The sequence below is a fragment of the Hermetia illucens genome, chromosome 2 (genome assembly GCF_905115235.1).
Source record: "Hermetia illucens chromosome 2, iHerIll2.2.curated.20191125, whole genome shotgun sequence".
In the NCBI taxonomy this organism is placed as follows: Eukaryota; Metazoa; Arthropoda; class Insecta; order Diptera; family Stratiomyidae; genus Hermetia; species Hermetia illucens.
Window position 1 is genome coordinate 157,806,409 of NC_051850.1, and position 20,885 is coordinate 157,827,293.

General features: G+C 39.3%; 2 protein-coding genes across 4 annotated transcripts; one reads left to right on the forward strand and one right to left on the reverse strand.

Annotated features, from left to right (window-relative positions):
- Positions 1–4,887: 4,887 nt before the first annotated feature.
- LOC119647509 (peroxisome biogenesis factor 10) lies at positions 4,888–9,364 on the reverse strand. The gene is made up of 2 exons (XM_038048471.1): positions 8,883–9,364; positions 4,888–5,570 (listed from the first exon to the last, which is right to left on the reverse strand). Exons 1-2 carry the CDS (start codon positions 9,153–9,155, stop codon positions 4,956–4,958), a joined length of 888 nt encoding a protein of 295 aa, XP_037904399.1. The 5' UTR covers positions 9,156–9,364; the 3' UTR covers positions 4,888–4,955.
- A 155-nt stretch (positions 9,365–9,519) lies between these two features.
- LOC119647508 (RING finger protein 10) lies at positions 9,520–19,712 on the forward strand. Of its 3 annotated transcripts, none has more exons than XM_038048469.1 (5): positions 9,520–10,109; positions 10,168–10,639; positions 17,537–18,582; positions 18,642–18,796; positions 18,863–19,712. In XM_038048469.1, the coding sequence occupies exons 1-5, from the start codon at positions 10,019–10,021 to the stop codon at positions 19,337–19,339; spliced, it is 2,241 nt and encodes a 746-aa protein (XP_037904397.1). In that variant the 5' UTR covers positions 9,520–10,018; the 3' UTR covers positions 19,340–19,712. The 3 variants fall into 3 exon arrangements, with proteins under 3 accessions (XP_037904397.1, XP_037904396.1, XP_037904398.1); XM_038048468.1 differs by having other exon boundaries at positions 9,520–10,100; positions 10,141–10,639; XM_038048470.1 differs by having other exon boundaries at positions 9,520–10,100.
- The last annotated feature ends 1,173 nt before the right edge of the window (positions 19,713–20,885 follow it).

Consider the following 20,885-nt stretch of genomic DNA (forward strand, 5'->3'; position numbering starts at 1 on the left):
CGAAATCTAAGAACTAAGTTAATCGATCGTAATTTGCAGAGAAGCGGAGGTAGACTCGGAATATGCTCATTAAGCTTCCTCTGGTTACATTTCCGTGCTGGTCGCAGTTAGCCTATTCTGCTTTTAAATTATATCGCTGAATGTTATTTTGATGTAAATATGATTCCACCTACGAAAACGAGCTGAGAACAGGACCGAAAAGCCGCTAAAGTGGATTATTGAGTTATTTAGATACAAAAAAACCATAGGTCTACGAGATTTCCAGCAAGTTGAGGTTTTTCTGAGCGACTATACTAAATTATTTGCTTTAGCCACCGCCTTCGAGGTCGTAAGTAGCGAAAAGTATGTTGGCGGCCTCATTTCTTCAATAGAAGTGTTAGAATTAACGCCGAAAGGGACATTGACATTCTGGATACATTCATCATGCCTTGAATGATCGACGTAGCAGTAGAAAGGATCTGTGATCCTCAGTAGCACCCAGCGCATTAGTAAAAATAGGGTTGAATTTTCTTCTACATCGGGACAGAAATCAAAAATTCGAGCGTCAGTAGCATTGACTAAAGCTGCCTTCAAAAACTGGGAACAAGCTTCCCATAATGAAAGGTGACGCATACTGTCAAACTTATCCTGTGAAAAAGCAGGAAGACGTATTGTGGGGTAAGCAGTATTTTGGGGCATTCTAACTGGCCATAATTCACTAGCCAGGCATATGTTCGCAATAGGAATTCTACAAGATGATATATGTCTCTCCTGTAATGAGGAAACGGATCTATGGAACATTTTCCATGTGAATGCTCCGCCTGTGGACGCGTCAGACATCAGATCTTTGGGGCGTTGCGACGCGATGCATAAATGTATCTGGGATATTTCGTGAGACCGGGGAGTTGAGTAAAATAGGCCACTATGGTTTGAGTACTCAGAAGCTTTCCTTCTTCCCTACCTCAAACCCACAAGCATTATTTAGTACCTGTTCACATGATGAGAAAGACTTCGGTTCGATTTCACAGCAGCTTGCTTTATCAATGATTCTAGTTTTGTGGCCATCATCTACCCCACAATGTATTACCCTTGCCTGCTATGTTATAAGCGCAGTTAAAGCAACGGTCATTGCAAGCTGGTGTGGGTACGGTGGTCGAAATGGTTGAGCGCCAGCCTCTTGATATCGTTTCTCTGGGTTCGAGTCTCGGTCGCCTTGGATTTTTGTGTTTGTAATCGTGCATGCTTAAGGCTTATCACTTGCACAGCATTAGGTGTGATGATAATTAAAAAAGAGTGCATCGATTAGAGATGGGTAAGTAGTGTATGTAATATCACCTTAAAGTGTAATATCACATTAACATCACCCACCGCAATTCAAATATGACCGAACATTATAGTATGTAACGTCATCGCGAGACCAAAGTGATCATGATTTTACGTAAGTAATGTTTTGTAATGTTCGTGCCGATATTCAGAAAGTTTAAATTCAGTATTATTTATCAAAATCGTTGTGATATGGCATTACGAAACATCGCCAATTAGCACCATTCTTCGTAGCAATAGAGGCAGTTCCTGGGGGCGGAGTTGATGCGGAGTATCGCTTATTACGATTCCCTGTTCTTTTGGCTGACTTTGAATTGCTTGGTTTTAAGTAAATTATTGGTTTGTAATATTATCGGGGTGTCAAGTGGCCGATTATTCATTGTGAGACTCGAATCCGAAATTTGGAAAAAAAATTGAAAAGACTTGGCGCCCCAGAAAAATTGATTGATGAATTAAATATTTATTAAGGATTGGCAATGTGAAGAGAGTTTAGGATCATATACGGCGAGCAACCATATCAAGATAAATGCCTACCCAATGCGGCGTACCTGAAACTTTGCAGTAGCTACGAACGCTCTCGATTCATATCATTATAAGCCAATCAATATTGAGATTTTTTAAGCTTTCTTCTGATCGCTTCGGGCGGTAAATTGGTTTTAGATACAATTTTCGGTATTGCTGTGTGTACTTTTAATGATGGCCTAATAGGGTTATTAGTATCATGAAAATTTTGAAAATTACCGGAAGGTTATTTCTTCGGTTATGTGTGTCGTTTTTTTGCTTATTTTGTAATGAAAAAAAAAAAGATAAATTTTATTTTTTAAATGCCGAATTGTGAGTTTTTCATTCCTCATCTGCCGGTATTTCGAGAACCAGTTGTCCTCTTCCTCAGTGAGTTTTTGTCTGAACTGCTTATGGTCAAGCTTGTCCTTATATATCTAAATACAGACCTTAATTGCTAGTTAATTTTATTACCTAATTAATTCAAAAACCCAACTGTTGACCTTTCCTAAATCACTGTTAATTCTTTTTTCCTCCCGTATCGTGTGGATAATGAAACTCTCTTATGCGTCCAATTTGCGGAAGTCATTAATCTCCTTAATAACCCTTAGCTTATTCTCCGTTATTGCATGTTTCTCCTTAATGATGTGTCTAGCTACCAATGATTTGAGGGCATATGTTGATCTGGTTTTTACTTTCGCCAGATTTGCTTCCCTTATATGTTCATTGAACCTCGTTGTTATTAATCTTCTAGTTTGCTCTATATAGAATTCACAATCGGTGCAGGTTATCTGATAGATTCCGCTTTTCTGGCTGTCTGCCTTCGGGTCCTTGACGGTCTCTAATTGTGTCGTCAGTAGATGTGGCTGCTGGTAGGTGTCACTTCGATGTCGCGGTTCCTTAGGATGTTTTTCACGTGGTAGCTAATTTGGGAATGGATGATAGGAACTCGATATTTTTTAGATAGTCCCGCTTGTGTAAAAAGTCGTGTCGACAGGTTATTCCTTTCCATTTTCGTCATTTTTTACTGATTATTCCTTCTATGGTCTTCCTGCTGAACCCGTTCCTTTCCGCATATTTGTTTAACCGCATTTATGCTGGAGGGCATAAGTACGAAACTCTTTTGGAGCTGACAATTGCCATTGATGGAAAGTGGAGAAAAATTGAGAATATACTACACTATACTACATTGAATATACTAAATTCAATGTAAGAAGCAGAATAACCTACTATTTTAATAAAAACTTTTAAATTAATCCCCTTTTATTTAGAAATGTATGTTAATTTATTTTGGCTTGTTTGTTTCTCGTTATTTTTTGTTGTTGTATATTATTATATTATTTTAATAAAATAAGTTCTTATTATTTAGTGTCTTTATGCTCTCATTGCGTAAATAATTGAAAAAAAGGAAAATCAATGAAATGATGAGCGATCATAGTTTAAATAAAAACCCGAAACCCTTTCCTTTTGCTTTACTAAAACTACTATAAGGCCTACAAATAAGTTCTGTCGGTTTTTTCTTTAAATTTGAAGCTTTATTGTGAAAAATCGGTTATACATTCATTGTTCAAAGTATTGCCCATCGCTAGCCACAATTTTCTTCCATCTTTCAGACAATTCATAGTTCAATGGTAATCAGAAGGAGCAATGTCTGGAGAGTACAGCGGGTGGGGTAGGACTTCCCATTTCAACGTTTCTAGATATGTTTTAACGGGCTGTGCAACATGTGGACGAGCATTGTCATGTTGCAAAATAACTTTATCATGCCTTTGCTGGTATTGCGGCCGTTTTTTTCTTGAGTTCGCGGCTCAAACGCATCATTTGACGTCGGTAGAGTTTGCCCGTGACCGTTTCGTTCGGTTTTAGCAGCTCATAGTATACCACACCCAGCTGGTCCCACCATATACAGAGCATGATCTTCTCACCACGCTTGGCCGTCGATGATGAGGCATGGCCGGGGTATCCCCACGTTGCCCGACGCTTGGGATTATCGTAATGGATCCCCTTTTCATCGCCAGTAACTATTCGATGCAGAAAACCCTTACTTTCTTGTCGTTGGAGCAGATGTTCGCACGTGAAAAAACGGCGTTCGACGTCTCTTGGCTTCAGTTCATACGGAACCCAATTTCCGACCTTTCTGATCATTCCCGTTGCTTTTAAACGGTTGGAAATGGCTTGCTGAGTGACTCCAAGTGTTTTTCCAAGTTCTTCTTCCGTTTGCGATGGATCTTGGTCGAGCAATGCTTCTAATTCTTCATCTTCAAAAATTGTTGGCCGTCCGGCGCGCTCTTCGTCTTCCAAGTCAAAATTGCCACTTTTAAACCGTCAAAACCACCTCTGACACGTTCGTTCAGATAGACCATGGTCACCATAAACTTCCACCAAAATGCGATGATTTTCGGTTGCTTTTTTCTTCGCATTGAAATAATGAAGTAGAACTCCCCGCAAAAACACATTATTTGGTACAAAATTGGCCATTTTCGTTGATGAAAAAAGTATTGTTGTTTACACTTCAATTAAATAATTTATACTGACGTTTGTGCCTATTGACAGTAGCTTTCCGATGAATGTTTGGAAATGTGGATCAATGGAATAACAAACAAGCTACGCCATCTATTGTGAAAACCGACAGAACTTTTTTGTAGACCTTATACTTGTCTCTTTCCTCAGTACTATGGTTCAAACGTTTAGCCTATTATTATAGTTTTGTTTTCTTGTAAGGTCATTTTTCATAACGGTTTTAAGTTCTAAAAATGATAAATGTTCTAAATAGAAAGATAAAGCAGTCTCAGTCCACCAATCCGACCTACCATACAAAATATGACGGAGTTTCAACTGTATTCCTGCCAATCGATAAAATCATGCATCGACTGTGTATATCAGAATTGTATTTCGCCCATTTTGGAACCTAAAGAATAATTACTTCAACTTTTTTTTACGTTTTGAAACCCCCAAAATATAAAGCGAAATCACTTCACGAACAGGGAAATATGCATAGAACAAATTAATTAAATCTCTACTTATTGAAATTGTTAATTATTCGAGAAATTATTTCTATTTCCGAAATTAATGAAACTCTATAAGTAATATAACAACAATAACAAATTTATTCAAATTCATCACAGTACAGACCTCTTAAGCTTAAAATTACATCATATATAGTTTTGCAATTGCACAACATTTGATTTCTTTAATTTCTCCCGACAAATGGGGCATTCTTCCCTCTCATCGAGCCAATCAATTATACAATCCCAGCAGAACAAATGACCACACGTTGTGAGACTAGTGTCCTGCCGCGGTTCCAAACACAACGAGCACGGTGAAGCGTTACTACTTTCCGAAGTAGTATCACGATCTCTACTGAAAGTTTTCTTTTGAATCATCTCTTGCTTCGCCTTTGCTTTGGTAACTGCTTCATAAATATTAAACGTAGACGAAACGAAGAGTTGAAGGACCGTAACGATCCCAAGAACTTTGTACCCATAAAGTGAGTAGCCTGGTTGGATCCAGTGTCTTATTAGCACATAGTTGATGCCTGTTAGTCGCTTTGATAGCTGGTACTTTGTTGAACCCAAGTAGAAGAGTGATTTATGTAATCCTTTGATATACGGAGCAGCGGCTCTCATGAATGAGATGAATTTTAAGAGCTTTTCTTTGGCTTCAGGTAGAATTTCTTCATTTTGTGAAATATTATTTTCGAATTGGTTAAGAATTTTTAAATATAGTAAGTCACCGCCAAATTCAAGGATGATTGACGTTAATTGTAGCTGAAAGGAAAACAAAAACAAGGATGAGTGTGTTGAGTACTTGGAATTAGCAATTTCATATCATATAATGCCTATATTCATATTTTATTGCCGATGCAAAGTGCTTTTCTAGGAAATAATAAGGCAGAGCAGTTAGCAGGACTAGAAGTTTTATGCTTTAAATATTCACCATACTCACAGTTTTTATCTTGATTTGATAAAAATTATCGCTTTTTACCAAAGTTTCTATCTTCAATATATGTATTTTCTACAAACTTGCGTTTGATACTTTGATGCATTTAATAATATGAAATATTCCTTCGTTTTCTCCCATCCTAATATTCTCTAGCTTCCCCAATTTACTCCTTTCATTTTGCCAATTCCCATCCCTACATTCCAGACCGGTTGATGGATAAATAGCTGATTAGCTGAATAACGGAATTCATTGAGTGTCTTGGAGAGAGTCGGGCGTTTTTTTTGCGGAAACTTGCGAAACCCTCTAAGGATCTTAAGAAATTGTGTTACAAGATAGTGCTAAAGGAACTTTTGTTACTTTGAATTTAATAAAATACCGATCGGCAATTTCTAAAAAGGAAATAAAAAAATCAAACTAAATAGGAAGATCATTCCCGTCTTTAGTTGAGGGCAAGGGGAGTTTTCGTTTTCGTCGTGAAAATGGGCATCCTCCAATAGAATGGGGTAAAGATGCCAAGGCAGAGTGGGAATCTCCAACGCCACGTCTCATCATACATCTGAGGCAGGAGTAACATTGATCGAGGATGCGATCTGTCTTTTTATTTTCATTTTCAGATTTAGCTGTTGGTCATTTAATAGGCACGCACGAATGCCTTTTTTGTCATTTTTCAGTCAATTTCGCCATTTTTTTTAGGTCTATCTGATAGCTCTCTCCTTGGTCGTCTCCGTCTACTCATGATGGTTTTTTGAACACCCAATCTCTCTTTCGTCATTACAACTTGCAGCACGACTTGTTAAAATTCTGTGAAGCGAGTATACAGAGAACTTATAATCTCTGGGGTGTTGACTCAAATTACTCAAATTGTTTTTTCCAATCAAACACCATTTTTGAGCAATTTTTCTGCACTTATGACTGTCATAGTAGTAAAACATAACCAAGAAACCATATTCAGATTGGAAAAAACATCCTAAAAAAACGCTTTTTTGGTGTCGATTCTAAAATACAGTAGGCAAGCTTTATTCTAAAATTGCAGCCAAATTTCTTTTCGACCTTTGGCACTAATCCTAGAGGTCATGTATCCCTACACCATCAAAGAGCCGTCATCATACTTCATCGTTTTGCTAGTGCTGCTGCTAGTGGATGCGCGTCTTGAGTGGGTCTTCCTCCCTACCATGACTTGCCATCCAATTGGAAATGGTTTATCTTGGTTTCATCTTATCAAATAATACGTGAATATTAAAATAATAAACGACTTAAAATAATTTTCATTCCATCCTCGGAAGGGAAGAGGGAAGGGAGGGTCTCCTTCCGGAACGAAACCCCCTATGAAAACTCATTTTTGCAATAAGAGGGGTCAATCCATTCTCATTCGTATTTGAGCGGGTTCTTTAAGTCTTTCGTGAGAGAAATCCTCCAGATATGCCCGTAAATGTTCGATGATATTGAGAACTGACTGGGTACACTATTGGCAATATTTTGCTTCAGAATTTGTAGATACTTATGCTGCAAATTTCCCGGCTCAGCGCCTGACGTAGACCCCCAAATTGTCACAAACCCTATATGTTGTTTCACGTGTTTACCGTACATTGCCTTCGACTTCCATTCATCTTTCCGCTCTTGGTCCGACCTCACCCCACTTAGATGATTGAAATATCGATCCTTCAAGTTAAGTGGAGTCAGCCCACAGTTTGCCTCACAGACAGCCGCATGCAAAGGACTCACCTACTCTTTGCTGTAAAAATAAGGGCGCAGCGAGTCCACTTGGAGATGATGTTGTGCCGCCACGTTAACCACGCCCCTACCTTCGATGTCACGAGGCAGGTTCATCCGCTGCACGGCAGAGGTTGGATGATGCATTCGCAATTTGGACATAGTTGTCCGTATCCGCCGCTGGACGTTTTCCAGATCGGTATTCGTCCACGGGAATATTCCGAACGCATAAGCCAGTGAATGGGCTTATTTTATTCTTCCTCGAGAGATGCGATTTCAGCATCAGCTTTACACGTCGCAGAAATTCGGACAGCAGAGCATCCTTCAGATCACCAATTCCTAGGTACTTATAGAAGTCTGTTTCGGTCATAGCTCGTGATAATCTTTACGGATGGCTTGGAATCGACACTTGTCTAATCCAAAATCCATCCGAATATCACGGCTGAACATTTCTATTATTCGCAACAGACTTCTAAGATGGTCATCAGTACCAGCATACAGCTTGATGTCATCTAAGTACATCAAGTGTGTCAGTTCGCACTTAGCACGTAGGTCATACTTTATTGCAAAACCATGCCCTCTAGCTTCATTCAGTAGCCATGGAAGGGGGGTTCAGTGCCATACAAAACCAAAGGGGACTCAATGAATCCTCCTGGAAGATGCCCCTCCGTATACGGATGGGCTCTGAGGTATTAGCACCCTCAGATGTGCGGACTGATAAGGTGGTATGCCACCCTTCCATGACTGTCGCCAAAAAATTTATTAGTTTCGGATCAATGCGATACAGATGTAGGATATCGATTAGCCAGGTATGCGGAACGCTGTCGAAAGCCTTGGCATAATCGATATAGCAACTGAAGAGGTTCCTTTGGCCTCTAGTTGCTTGTCCTACAACTACCGAGTCGATGATGAGTTGCTCTTTGCAACCCCTTGACCCAACTCAGCAGTCCTTCTGCTCCACGGATAGAATGTTGTTGGTCTCGAGGTGCGCATTGATCCTTCCACTAATAATGGACGTGATGAATTTGTAGAGGGTTGGTAAGCAAGTAATCGGTCTTGTATCTGCGGGGTCCTTATTATTATTATATTTTGCTTTGTTTCCAAGGATTTAATATTAACATTAATCAGGTTTTGAAAGAATAGATTTATTTATTTTCTAAAAATACCTTAGTGTCCGAGATTCATTTTGAGCCACTGTATATCATAAAAACAAATAAAAGAAGAACGGGAAAGATTTGGTGGGATTTTTGGTTTCCGTTTGTTTTTTTTTATGAAACTGCAGGCAGAAGTCTTTAAAAATATTCAAAAAATCTGATTGAGGAGAGACTACAATTTCGACAATCCGATTTTAGCTGAGTTAGGCGAACGGGGGGAGTGCTAATATTTTTGCTAGGCACTGTACGAAGAATGCATGTAATAATACTCACCAGTTTCGATGGCAATGAGATGAATTTAGAATCAACCTGAATTATGCCTGTGTACTCTTCACCTAATGTTTGTAAATGATTTAGCGAAGCAAACCCGTGGTACGCGATTTCGGCTAACAATTTGCAAAGGTGATTGTATCGAATCCAATTTCTACTTCCGGCGAGGCGAAGTATATCAGAGAAATCACTTCCCAACTCGTCCGAAAACCGTAAATCTTTTTGCACTGTTCTTATAATTTCGGGCTGACGAGCCCTTCCATGGAAGAGGCTCATAATTTCAGATATATCCTATAGAGGAATGTGCAGGAAGAACCCAAACAGATCAACAAACTACTTGTTAGCATTCCGAAATGTCAAAGTCCATTTTGTTGCTAGAAAAATTCCTTCTGGTCCCAGACTTATCAGCTGTTTGGCGTTGCATTTAAGAGGCGAAGGATGTACTAGATTCATCCGGCGAAAAAAAATGCAGGTTCCGTTCGAATCAAAGCGGGAGTTGTTGTCACCCTTCTGATTCTTTCGCAGAGTTTTGTGAGCAGCAATCGATACAAGAAAAGTAAATCTGGAATTGGCAAAGTTCATTTTATTGAGTAATAATAAGCTAAATTTTGTGAAATTCCAAAACAATTGCTGACAACATTCTGCCGTCACACTTGATCGATGACAGTTTGGCGAACGCTGTAGTCTTTTGTCTGCCAGGTTTTCTATTCCGTGTGTCGTGTATTCGTCGCCATTTTCGAGGCAGCGACGTAAAACGCTTTAAAAACTCCTAAAACGCAAAATTTTTCCATTTTTTGTTTTGCTGGGCTTGTGTTACACTCTCAGGCAGCGGTTTGCCGCTAGAAAAACCTCAACAAGCGCTGCACTCGCCAGAAACTTCCCTCAAAAACTTTTTTCTCGTCACTAACCTCTCTCAAATCCTCGTCGATTGAAACGATAAAATTGAAAGATTTTATCTTCGTGTGTGTGAATAGAAATCATGGCCAATTAAAAGATGTCTCAATTCAAAGTATCGTTAGCGAAAACTCCATGTGGAGGAAAAATCCACCAACGTCAAGGCGCCGCAGTTTTATCTAACGTCGTACCTAAGTTCAGCAATCTTTCTGACCTTTCTTCAGCCTCTATCATTAGTTTAAGTTATGGACAAGAAATCGAATCACTATTCACGTCAAGGGTCGAACAAGACCCAGCAGTCGTCTGAGGTATCGCGCAAGTCTTCAGGTGGGTCAAGTCTGGATATTTCATAACCAGCTGTCATTAGAATTTCATGAAAACGTTTGCGTTCCAGATCTTTGTAGTAGCAAGCAGTGGCCTCGTAATGCTCGACGTCGAGAAAATCCTAATCAGTCAAATTCAAAACAAGATCCAGCTCGCAGTGGAAAAGGTCAACCGGCCAAGAATCGCCCGAATGTGGACAAACGTCCGAAGCCTCGGGGCTTCGGGAACTCCTCCAATGATTCGTCCACGTCACTTAGACTGTCTGCTAGCAGCCCCGGACTAGCATTGGAAGGAGCCGCGTCCACCGAGGACGGCGGCGCTACATTAGGTGATGATCTACTCGAAGCTGAATTGAATTCGATTTATTTGCCGGGAAGCAAAAAGCAGAATCTGAATCATCTGCTCAATTTCCACTACGTCTCCCGCGACTGTGACAATGCGTCCGGAGGGAAATTCAATGTTTTCAACGGTAATCGCACCAATAATCGTGGAGGCGTTACGAGACGTCACAAGTACAATAAGGAGCAGTTTTTGCAGGCTAAGTAAGTATTTCGCTATTTGAATGTTTGTCACGTACGGGCGACTAGACAACAACCATGACCTTGGGTACAGGGTCAAGTTTGTTTTGGTTGGGTATTTTTACTTGTCAGGGACTGATGTTTTTTTAAATGTTTATAAATAGCAAGTCCAGCAAAGGAGTGAATAGAGAGGGAGAGAATATCTTTCTGGATTTATAAACGTGTTTAATTTGAATTGTTGTCCTATAAAGCTGCGACACATTGTCCCTTTTGTTGGTACAAATCAGACTGCCCAAGTAACAGATAATTTTATGTAGTGTTTGAATTAATGGTATTTATAAGCATCGAGTTTTATTGGTAAGGACTTATTTTTAGTTTGACGTTATCGATTTAGAGGCTATTCAGAAAAAGCGGAAGGAACTGAAAGGTTCTATCGGAAGGAAATTGTTTCTTCGCGGACCGTAACAAGTATTGGACATAAAAGTCAAGCGATGACGGCTTTACGGTTTCTTACCAGGGCAGAGGCAAATCATCAGACGCTGCTTCACCTCTGCCCTGGGAGCAGCGTGACCGTAGCGGCTCGCAGATATCGAGTGCTCCTTTATATAATCCGTAGAACACGGCATGCCTACGAATTATATTGAGCGCGAATCCGCCTTATTGACCAGAGCTTGGCCAGAGCTGAAAATATTCGTTTTGTGAATGATGGGGTCCTAAGTCCGCATCAACTTAATGCTGGACTGGACCAAAGTATTGGACATATTTGTATTCGTAAATACGAATACGAATAAATTCGTAGGATGATTTCCTATGAATACGAATGCATTCGTATTCGAAAGAATGAATATCTCAGTATTTACACAAATGAATACGAATGCGGATGTATTCTCACGTCTAAAAGTAAATACAAACACATTCGTATTTACGATTCATCATCATCATCAACGGCGCAACAACCGGTATCCGGTTTAATCCTGCCTTAATAAGGAACTCCAGACATCCCGATTTTGCGCCGGGGTCCACCGATTCGATATCCCCAAAAGCTGTTTGGCGTCCTGACCTACGCTATCGCTCCATCTTAGGCAGGGTCTGCCTCGTCTTCTTTTTCTACCATAGATATTGTCCTTATAGACTTTCCGGGCTGGATCATCCTCATCGACCCGCCCACCGTAACCTATTGAGCCGGATTTTATCCACAACCGGACGGTCATGGTATTTACTTACGATTACGAATACAAATTCTGCTGGATTTATATTTATAAGTGCAAATACGATTTTTTTGTGTTGAAATATTAGCGAATATTACTGATCTAATCATGTTGTACATACAGTACCGGTAAAAATGATAAGACACCCCATGTTTTTCATGAAATCTTAAAATCATAAAACGATTCCAAGAAGGTGTGTATACATCCGAGATAACGGTGCCGAATTACATTCTCCTGATTAATATCTGGGGATTCCCCGAAAACATATCGAGTGGTTGAAGAAATTCGAATTTCAATTAGGTAAAAAAGATCGACACCAAGGAAAAATCATCCTCTGGTCATTCGAGTGTGAACATTGGACCAGTAAAGAAGACGTAAGGTATTAATAGAATTGGCTTTTAACATTTGAAGGTGATTTTTAGTAAATTTTGTTTAGTAAATACGTGATAATGGGTAGAGGAAAGCGGTTGAATACGGCGGAATCAAAGATTATACAAATATTACATGACGAAGGTAAGCCCATAGCGGAAATTGCTCGGATTTTGCAGAAAATCACTTGCGATGGGAGAAAAAATGGTGTCGTGTAACTTTTACAGACGAGAAAAAATTCAACCTTGACAGCTATTATTTCCATGACTTAAGGAAGGAAGAGAGTATGTTAAGGGGGTCATCCCGTGTGTCGGATTAGCGGAATCGAATTTTTTTAGCATCAATTGTATCTATATATAGTGTAGAATATGTAGGCAAAGTGATTTTTTGATATTCGAAGTCATTCGGAAATTATAGTGTTAAACACGTAATAAATCACATGCCAGATTTATGTCGATCGTCGTAATAAAACGCGTATTTATCGGTCCGAATGAAGTTCGAATCACTTCACTAAAATGAGAAGAATTAAAGTCAAGGCTGCACATGTGTCTCTTCAAGAAACCTAAGGTTTATGGACTAGGTATAGCAGATTAATGATTAGTTAAGATTTTATGGCTAAAAATCGCATTCTACTTTTTAAATGCGTTTTTCTCGAAACTGCATATTGAAAATCTGCTGCCACCGTAGCCCAAAATCTATCCGACGAAAGTCTTTGAAATTTTCACGACTTATTCACAACATATTTCTACGGTCCGCAAACTAGGATAATTGCGATTCATTCAGTAGTTTTTTTTTTCATTCAATGAAGAAACCTTAAAAAACCAAAATTCACAAAAAAAAGTTTAACACGGCGCCAAAAATTTAGCTCTTAATATTTTTTAATAATCCTGGTTTGCGGATTGTAATTAAGTCTTGACGTTAAAATGCCGTTTAATTTTTTTCTTTAAGATGATCGTAGCGTGGCAGCAGAAAAACACTTTTTTTGGAGATGGGTGTATAAATTGCTCTGTATTTCAATAAAGAACTATGCGATCGGGCTGGAAAAATTACTATGCACGCTCATTAATAAATCTATGGTGAAAAATTCGTATTTGTATATTTATGCAACTCTTCACAAAAAATTTCTGAAAAAAGTGAAAAAAAACGGCCTTCACACGGGATGACCCCCTTAAGCAAAAGGCAGTTCGGTGGCGGAAGTGTAATGGTTTGGGATGCTATTGGATAAAATGGGCGGTCAACTATTTGATTTTCAAGTGGCAAAATAGACAGCTCCCGGTATGTGCAAAGGCCACGTAAGGAATTTATTTATTATATTTTGGAAGCAATCGCGGATCAGAGGTTCATTTTCCAGCAAAATAATGCTGCGATTCAAGTGCAAAGGTCGTTAAGCAGTATTTTCAGAAGTAACACACTGGTGTTCTCGATTTTCCAGTGAGGTCTCCTGACTTAAATATAATCGAGACTTGTTGGGGGCAGCTGACCCGAATCGTTTATGCTGAATCAAAGCAATTTGAAGACGTAAACGAATTAAAAAACGCTATTATTTCGCGGAAATATAAAGGGTGCGACAGCATAACTTCCTTTTTTCAAAACTCAATAAAAACTATTGTATGCATCGGAAAATATTTATTTATTTTTTATAATGTAGGTACATGTCTAAAGTTTTTATTTACATTGTTTTGAAGATCAAATCTGTTAGGTGACCATACCATGTTAGGTTCTCCATACATTGCGTAAACCGATTTCTGGCGTTTGTCATGACTCTTGTTAGCATAGCAGGTGTTATGTTGGCAATTTCTTCTTGGATGTTGGTCTTCAAATCTTGTAGGGTTCTTGGACGGTTCACATAAACACGGGATTTCAAAAAATCCCATAGAAAAAAATCACAAGGGGACAGATCGGGAGAGCGTGTCGGCCATTCCAAACCGCCTCTAATTGAGATAACGCGCTCTGGAAAGTGTTCCCTCAAAACAGCCATCGATGCTCTTGAAGTGTGTGCTGTTGCACCGTCTTGTTGGAACCAAGTGTCCCCCAAATCCAAATTTTCTAGCCGTGGGAAAAAAAATTCTGTAGCATGTTTACATACCGGTCCGAATTCACTGTCACTGTAACCTCATTTTCCTCAAAAAACCAGGGACCAATAATTCCAGCTGAGGAAATTGCACACCACACTGTGACTTTGGGTGAATGCAAAGGCTTTTGATGCAATTCTCGAGGGTTGGTGTGAGCCCAGTAGCGCATGTTTTGTTTGTTAACCGACCCACCCAAATGAAAATGGGTTTCATCGCTAAAAAAAAACAATAGCACCATCGGGAACGACATCAAGAAGAAGCTCACACGCGTTCATTCGAGAATTGAACTCACGTTCTGAAAGTTCCTGCACTATCGCCATCTTATAGGGATGAAAATGAAGATTATCACGAAGAATTCTTCTCACAGAACGATCGGATAGTCCAAGGGCAGATGCGTGTTTGCGCGCAGAACGCCGTGGCGATCGCAACATTGACGCTCTCACTGCTTCAATGTTCTCAGGTGATCTAACGGCCCAAGGGACTCCAGTTCTTCCTTTTGTCGCACTTGCAGTTTGTCTGAATGTAGTCACCCATGTAACAATTGGTTTGTGGTCTGGGACGGGAGCCAACGGGGCTAAATTAAAGCGATTCCGAAATACACGCTGTGTTCCAATAACCGAACATCCGCTTGAAAAGTAAACCTCAACGGCAAAGGCACGCTCTTCACTATTCCAACGCATGATGGCGACTGAACCGTGTCGGAACAAAACTTTACAGTATCCCCTCATCATCAACTAACTGAGTCGCGCGCATTTTAAAAAAAGGAAGTTATGCTGCCGCACCCTGTATAAGAAAAATATTTAATAGTTTACCTAAAAGAATGGTAGAAATTATAAAAAAGAAAAGAGGCTCAGTAAAATATTAAAATATAAAAACTGGGTTTTATTACTTGAATTTCATTCTAAAATGCCTAAATATAAGCTGTCTTATCTGTTTTACCTACCTGAAATCTGACTTTCTTTAATTACTGGATGTGTTATTCGCGGAAACCCCAGGTAATTACTCAAGAGAATGCAATTACGTCCAGTTATCTGACATGCATGCAAAGCTTCTTGGAATTGTTTTATTATTTTCAGATTTCTTGAAAAAAATGGGGTTTCTTATCATTTTTACCGCCCTGTATGTATAGTAAGTGAAGGTGTAGAACAAAAAGTATGTAAATGCAAACATACAGCCAGATAAATGGCTGTGTCAGTTTGCTTGTTTGTGTTGCGTTTCGCAATTCGTACACATTTTAATACATATCTACAAGCGTGTTGGCTTCAAGCCGAAATTGCGAATGGAGATGCACATAAATATACGTGTCCACTGTGAGCTGGACTATTCACTATTTAGAAACTTAAATATTTATATATGCGCATTTCGTAAGTGGCCATTATTTATATGCACGTACTGTGTGAGTCAATGGCCCAACGACCTGTTTGCTTCAGATACAAACATCTGTCTGCCTGTTGTCTTATACAGACTGTCAGGTGTCTGAGACAGACTAGGACATTTGTCTGAGGCAGCCTGGCCCCGACATTGCCTGAGACGGACATTTATCAGAAATAGTAATTTATCTGAGGCAGACATATGTCTGTTTGATACAGGCCCATACATTTACTTATAGCTAAGGCGCAAGTATTCGCTATCCAGGCGAATACTAACATTTCAAAGCAAAAAAATCGTTTTTACACTTAGAAATATTAACCCAATAGAATTCGCATCTGTCCTCGTAAATACGAATACGAATTTGTATTCACTTTCGGACGTGGAATGCAGCCGTATTCGTATTCCAAATACCGAGATATTCACTTTTTCGAATTCGAATGGATTCGTCCGCACAGAAAATCCCCGCACGAACTTATTTATATTCGTATTCACGAATGTAAATATGCTCAACACTGACCATAACTATATCGTGTAGAACATGTAGTGCTTTATTTTCCGATACCGCTTATGCTGGAAAAGTCATGTAATCTAAATAAACAGATGGCTGCATAAAATTTCTCTCCTCCTTATGAACCTCAAATAGTGAGAAAATATGAAGGTATCTGAATATTACTGCAGGTACTAAATGCTATCTATACTTCCACCGGAATCTTGCTTTCGATTTACGGGGAATTTTGGTAACTCTAATTGGGCGAAAAAGGCAATTGAAAGATTATGCGGGTTAACAATTTACATTTCCCCAAAACTTATTTTGCCAAAGAAACGACGTTGATTGTTATTAATGGAGGATACGACTGGTTTTTGGAATGCAAGTATATGCTCGTCGATAATGGTTCAACGATGTTGGCAAAGGCAAATTCCTCTGTTGATATCCACACGAAATCCGCCGTCTGTCCGCGATTCGATGATCAATAATCACATTATTGTTTTTGATCTTATCACAAAGCAAGTGTTTGATATCTGGGGAGCGCTGGTATAGGCTGCTGATTGCCGCATACAGATTTCGCAAGTTCTTAGCAACGAGCTGCCCAGGCAACAGCATTCGCTTCGTACCGCTCAATTTTTAAGTGCGATGGTTTCGTAGGTCACTGCTGAGCTACCTCTTACTGTTGCTGCTATCAAATGTTGGAAGATATGATAACTCTTTGGCTGGTTCAAGCGGCTGCTCTGTAAAAATAGACGAGACTTTTGTGTACAGTGAAACCTACAGCAAACACTTTCCTGACTCTGCGTTCAAATAAGTGAAAAATTCTGAGATTTTGCTCTGCCCACGTCCATGGCCAATTATTAGAGCCAGAAATTTACAAATGAAATGTACAAGGTTTTCTCTCCAAAATAGTTCAGCATTCAGCATATATTCTCACGTGATAAATGCATTGAGTCGTTCGTATTCAATAAGCACTATGCAGTCAGCGCTTGCCCCCCTGGGGTTGGCTGTAATGAAGACATAAGAAAAAACCATTCATTTGATACAGATCGGGATTTTTAATTGTGTGACAATTATTTTTGCACTCCTTGAACTCTGTCCTCTTAGCCCATTTCTCGCTTTTCAGATTCCAGTAGTTCTGACTGAAAAACGATGAAGGAAAATTGACGAAAGGTGCTTGTTTTAACGAACAAACTTTTGATTTGATTAGTATGGTCCCGAGACCTCACTGGCGTCAAAGCTTCCCTCATTGCCTTGAAATATCCAGTATTGCTGAGCTTCCTTAAAATTGTTGTGAATATTATCGATAGTCTGACATTTATGCTTTTAAGAGTGTAGAAAATTGTTCAAATACTTCTATTTCACTTCCTGTATATTGTGGTAAGTTGTTTAAAGTTTCCTTTTAACATTTCAGTTTTCAATTCGTTCTAAAATCTGAGGAAAACATTCAACAAAACATCGCTTCTCCCGATACACTAGTCGATTGGAATTTAATCGAACAGATCAACATTCAAACCACCGAAGAACCGCAATGTCCCATTTGCTTATATCCACCAATCGCTGCAAAATTGACCCGATGTGGCCATGCCTACTGTTGGCCTTGTATTCTGCACTATTTAGCTTTGTCCGATAAAACCTGGCGCAAATGTCCCATCTGTTATGATGCTGTTCACATTGGGGACCTAAAGAGCACATCCATCGTGCAATTGCAAAATTGGAAAGTTGGTGACACCATTTCAATGCAATTGATGCGGAGACCCAAGGCTTCAATGTTTATTGAGCAAGTGGATGGCGTTGAAGTGTGCTGCGAAAGTATTCCACACTTACGCGACAACTATGCAATGAGAAAGTTTGCGAAATTCCTATTGGCAGATTCTGATGAAATACAATCAATCATAGAACGCGAGAAACAAGAGTTGTTGTTGGCTCATGATGTTGACACGCCAGAATCTGTTTTTGTTCAACAGGCTTTAGATTTGTTGGAGGAGAGAAAAGGCAAGATTGTTGTAACAAATGAGGGATTGCGAGAAAGTACAAAATCGCAACCTGTTGCTTCAGAAATGGTGGATGAAGAAGTAATCGAAGTAGGTGAACAACTAACCGAAATGTCTTTAATGGAACAGCGGTCTACCGACAGCTCAGACCTTGGAGACGTCTCAGTAAAGAATTCTACGAATGGGGACTCAAAATACCACTACTTCTACCAGTCAAGCGATGGCCAGAATATTTACTTACATGCTATGAATGTGCGGATTTTGCAAGCTATGTATGGGTCTTTCGACAAGTGCCCGACCATAATTGAGGGAAAAATATTGGAAAAACATTCGCATTCAATGGATCAAGAATTCAGGAAAAAGTTGCGTTATCTCCAACATCTTCCACTTACTTGTCAATTTGAAGTTGTTGAATTGCAATTCGAACCGCCGACAGTATCACCTGAGGTTCTCGAACGCTTTAAAGGTACAGTCATTAATCCATTAATTATAGTTTTTATGTTTAAGCGTTTTCATTCTCTTTAGATGAAATTGATCTTCGTCGGAGGACAAGGAAACGACGGGCTCAAGAAGAACGTAGGCGGGAACGTCAAATAAATGAAATCAATGAACGCCAGATGGGGAAGATAATATCGCGTTCGGCAAACATTGACATTAACTCGTCTCAACAATTTCCGTCGGTACGAATAACTTTTGATAATTTAAACTATTGGTAGTTCTAATTCTTCCTTTATTTTTTTGTATAGTGTGGATTCGATGACTCTCCAACAGGCATTTCCATCGGTGATTTCCCTCAATCTTTGGGTAGCGATTTGTCAACTTCTCCGCTGTCAGTCAGGAGATCGGGAAATTCGACATCATTTGCCGAAATGCTTTCGTCCCCAAAGCGAGAACTTTGGCCATCTCTAGGTCCTTCAGGGGGAGGAGATCAAATTTCAACGGCTGGTGCTTGGGGAAAACCAGCAGCATCTTCATCTGCCATTAAAGCGTCGGCTTCGAGCCGACAAATCAATCGCATCCTGGAAACTGATAGCCTTGAAGAATTGGACGTAAGTACTCTTCAGCACAGCTTGGGAGACGTAATTATTGAAGCACTGCAGCAAAAGCAAACGGACCCAATAAAAACTAATGCTGGTTCAGCGGCAAATGCTGGCGGTAAGAAGAACAAGAAAAACAAGAAAATGTTATTGTTCTCGACCGGCATAAATCATAAGGGAAATTAATTTATGTCAGGGACAACCTTTTATCGGTGTATTGTTTTAATGTTCGACAACTCACACTTTTCTGAATTTGTTTTAATCATTTTCTACTTTTCTTTTGTAGTAACATATCCCAGATACAAATTTTCAGTTATTTTGGAATATTAGATAATGAAACATAAAAAAAGCTAAAAACGTTGAACTTTCGCTTTATGACGTTTTTTTTTTTTAAATGGATAACTAGAAAACATAACATAGAAAAATTGTAAACAATATTGGAGATTTTGTTGATGGATAACTTCGTAAAACGGAGGAACAAAATAGAGCCTGATCTTAAAAAGAACGAAATTGCGAAACAAAAATCTAAGCAAAAAATAAAGCATTAGCAAAAAAGAAATGTTGTTTTTTACTTTAGCTTTAACATCCACTGAAATGTATGCTCGAGGGTCGGCGGATGTAACGGCAGGCTGCAGTCTAAGACGCTATCGCTATCGGAAAACTGGTTTTAGCGCTCGTTATGTTTACTTCTTCAATGTGTTTTGGGTTCACGTTGGGTTCTGGTCTTGTGAATTACTTTTTTTAGTGTTGTGTGTGAGTAGGGAAAAAAGAGAAAAACGGGAAGCGGCAGGTTGGCACAGACGCAGCCAGCAAGAAAAAAACAAGTCGGAATACCGGAAGCTCGCGCTTTGGGTATAAAGGTTTTGTGTTCATCTTATGTAAGATCCAACATAATCCTTCATATTTTTCCAAACTACGAGACATACGTACATATCACAGCCATAGATATTACGCTCACCCTAAACGAACAAACTGCCTATTTCCGAATACTGTACACATATATGCACGTATATAAATTGATCGTACCCATATTTCCCATTTTCTTCTTATATCTATTTCAATTAGGCACTACCCGCAAAGTTCATTAGCACGCATATATTATATACCTACATACACACATGTCTGGTTGACAAATAACTAAACAACTAAAACAAAATAATTCTCTGCGACCCAATTAATAAGAAGTCATTGTGGTATTGACGAATTGATGTGTGATGATGACGTCATGCAGGTTGTAGAGTGCTCGAAATTCACAAAAAGTTGTAAAGTTTCACCCCCTATAACTTTGTTAATAATAGTTGGCTTTTCTTCAAACTTGATCAAACTGTGCATTATGTTCTTCATTACACGCGTGCCAAATTTTATACTTCTGGGGTGAACATAAGGGGGGTGCCGGGTAAATTTCTAAAATGTGGAAATATACTATTATTAACTTTATTTGTGCAGATATCGGAACCGGATATATTTTGAGGCCTAGATTTCGTAGAGGTGCACCACTGTGATTTTTTTCAGATTTTTCGGTTGGATAGGTTCTGAGAACGAGACCTGTTGCACTTTTTGGGGGTCATATTTTGGGCCCTCACTCCCCTATGTTTCACCCAATATCAAAAATTGAACCAGTTTCGAAAAGTACTAATTGAGACCTTTCATTTGATACCCCACATGGCTACATTCTGTGAAAAAAAAATGTGCACCCTCCATTCACATGTATGGGGACCCCCCGCCCCCCTAA

Bases quoted from the DNA above. Each gene is read 5' to 3' on its own strand.
- LOC119647508 (XM_038048468.1), top strand. From the start codon at position 10,019: ATGGACAAGAAATCGAATCACTATTCACGTCAAGGGTCGAACAAGACC. The intron at 10,640-17,536 runs GTAAGTATTTCG...TTAACATTTCAG, and splicing joins GAGCAGTTTTTGCAGGCTAA to TTTTCAATTCGTTCTAAAAT. The intron at 18,583-18,641 runs GTACAGTCATTA...CATTCTCTTTAG, and splicing joins GGTTCTCGAACGCTTTAAAG to ATGAAATTGATCTTCGTCGG.
- LOC119647509 (XM_038048471.1), bottom strand. From the start codon at position 9,155: ATGAGCCTCTTCCATGGAAGGGCTCGTCAGCCCGAAATTATAAGAACA. The intron at 5,571-8,882 runs GTGAGTATTATT...TTTTCCTTTCAG, and splicing joins TCTCATTGCCATCGAAACTG to CTACAATTAACGTCAATCAT.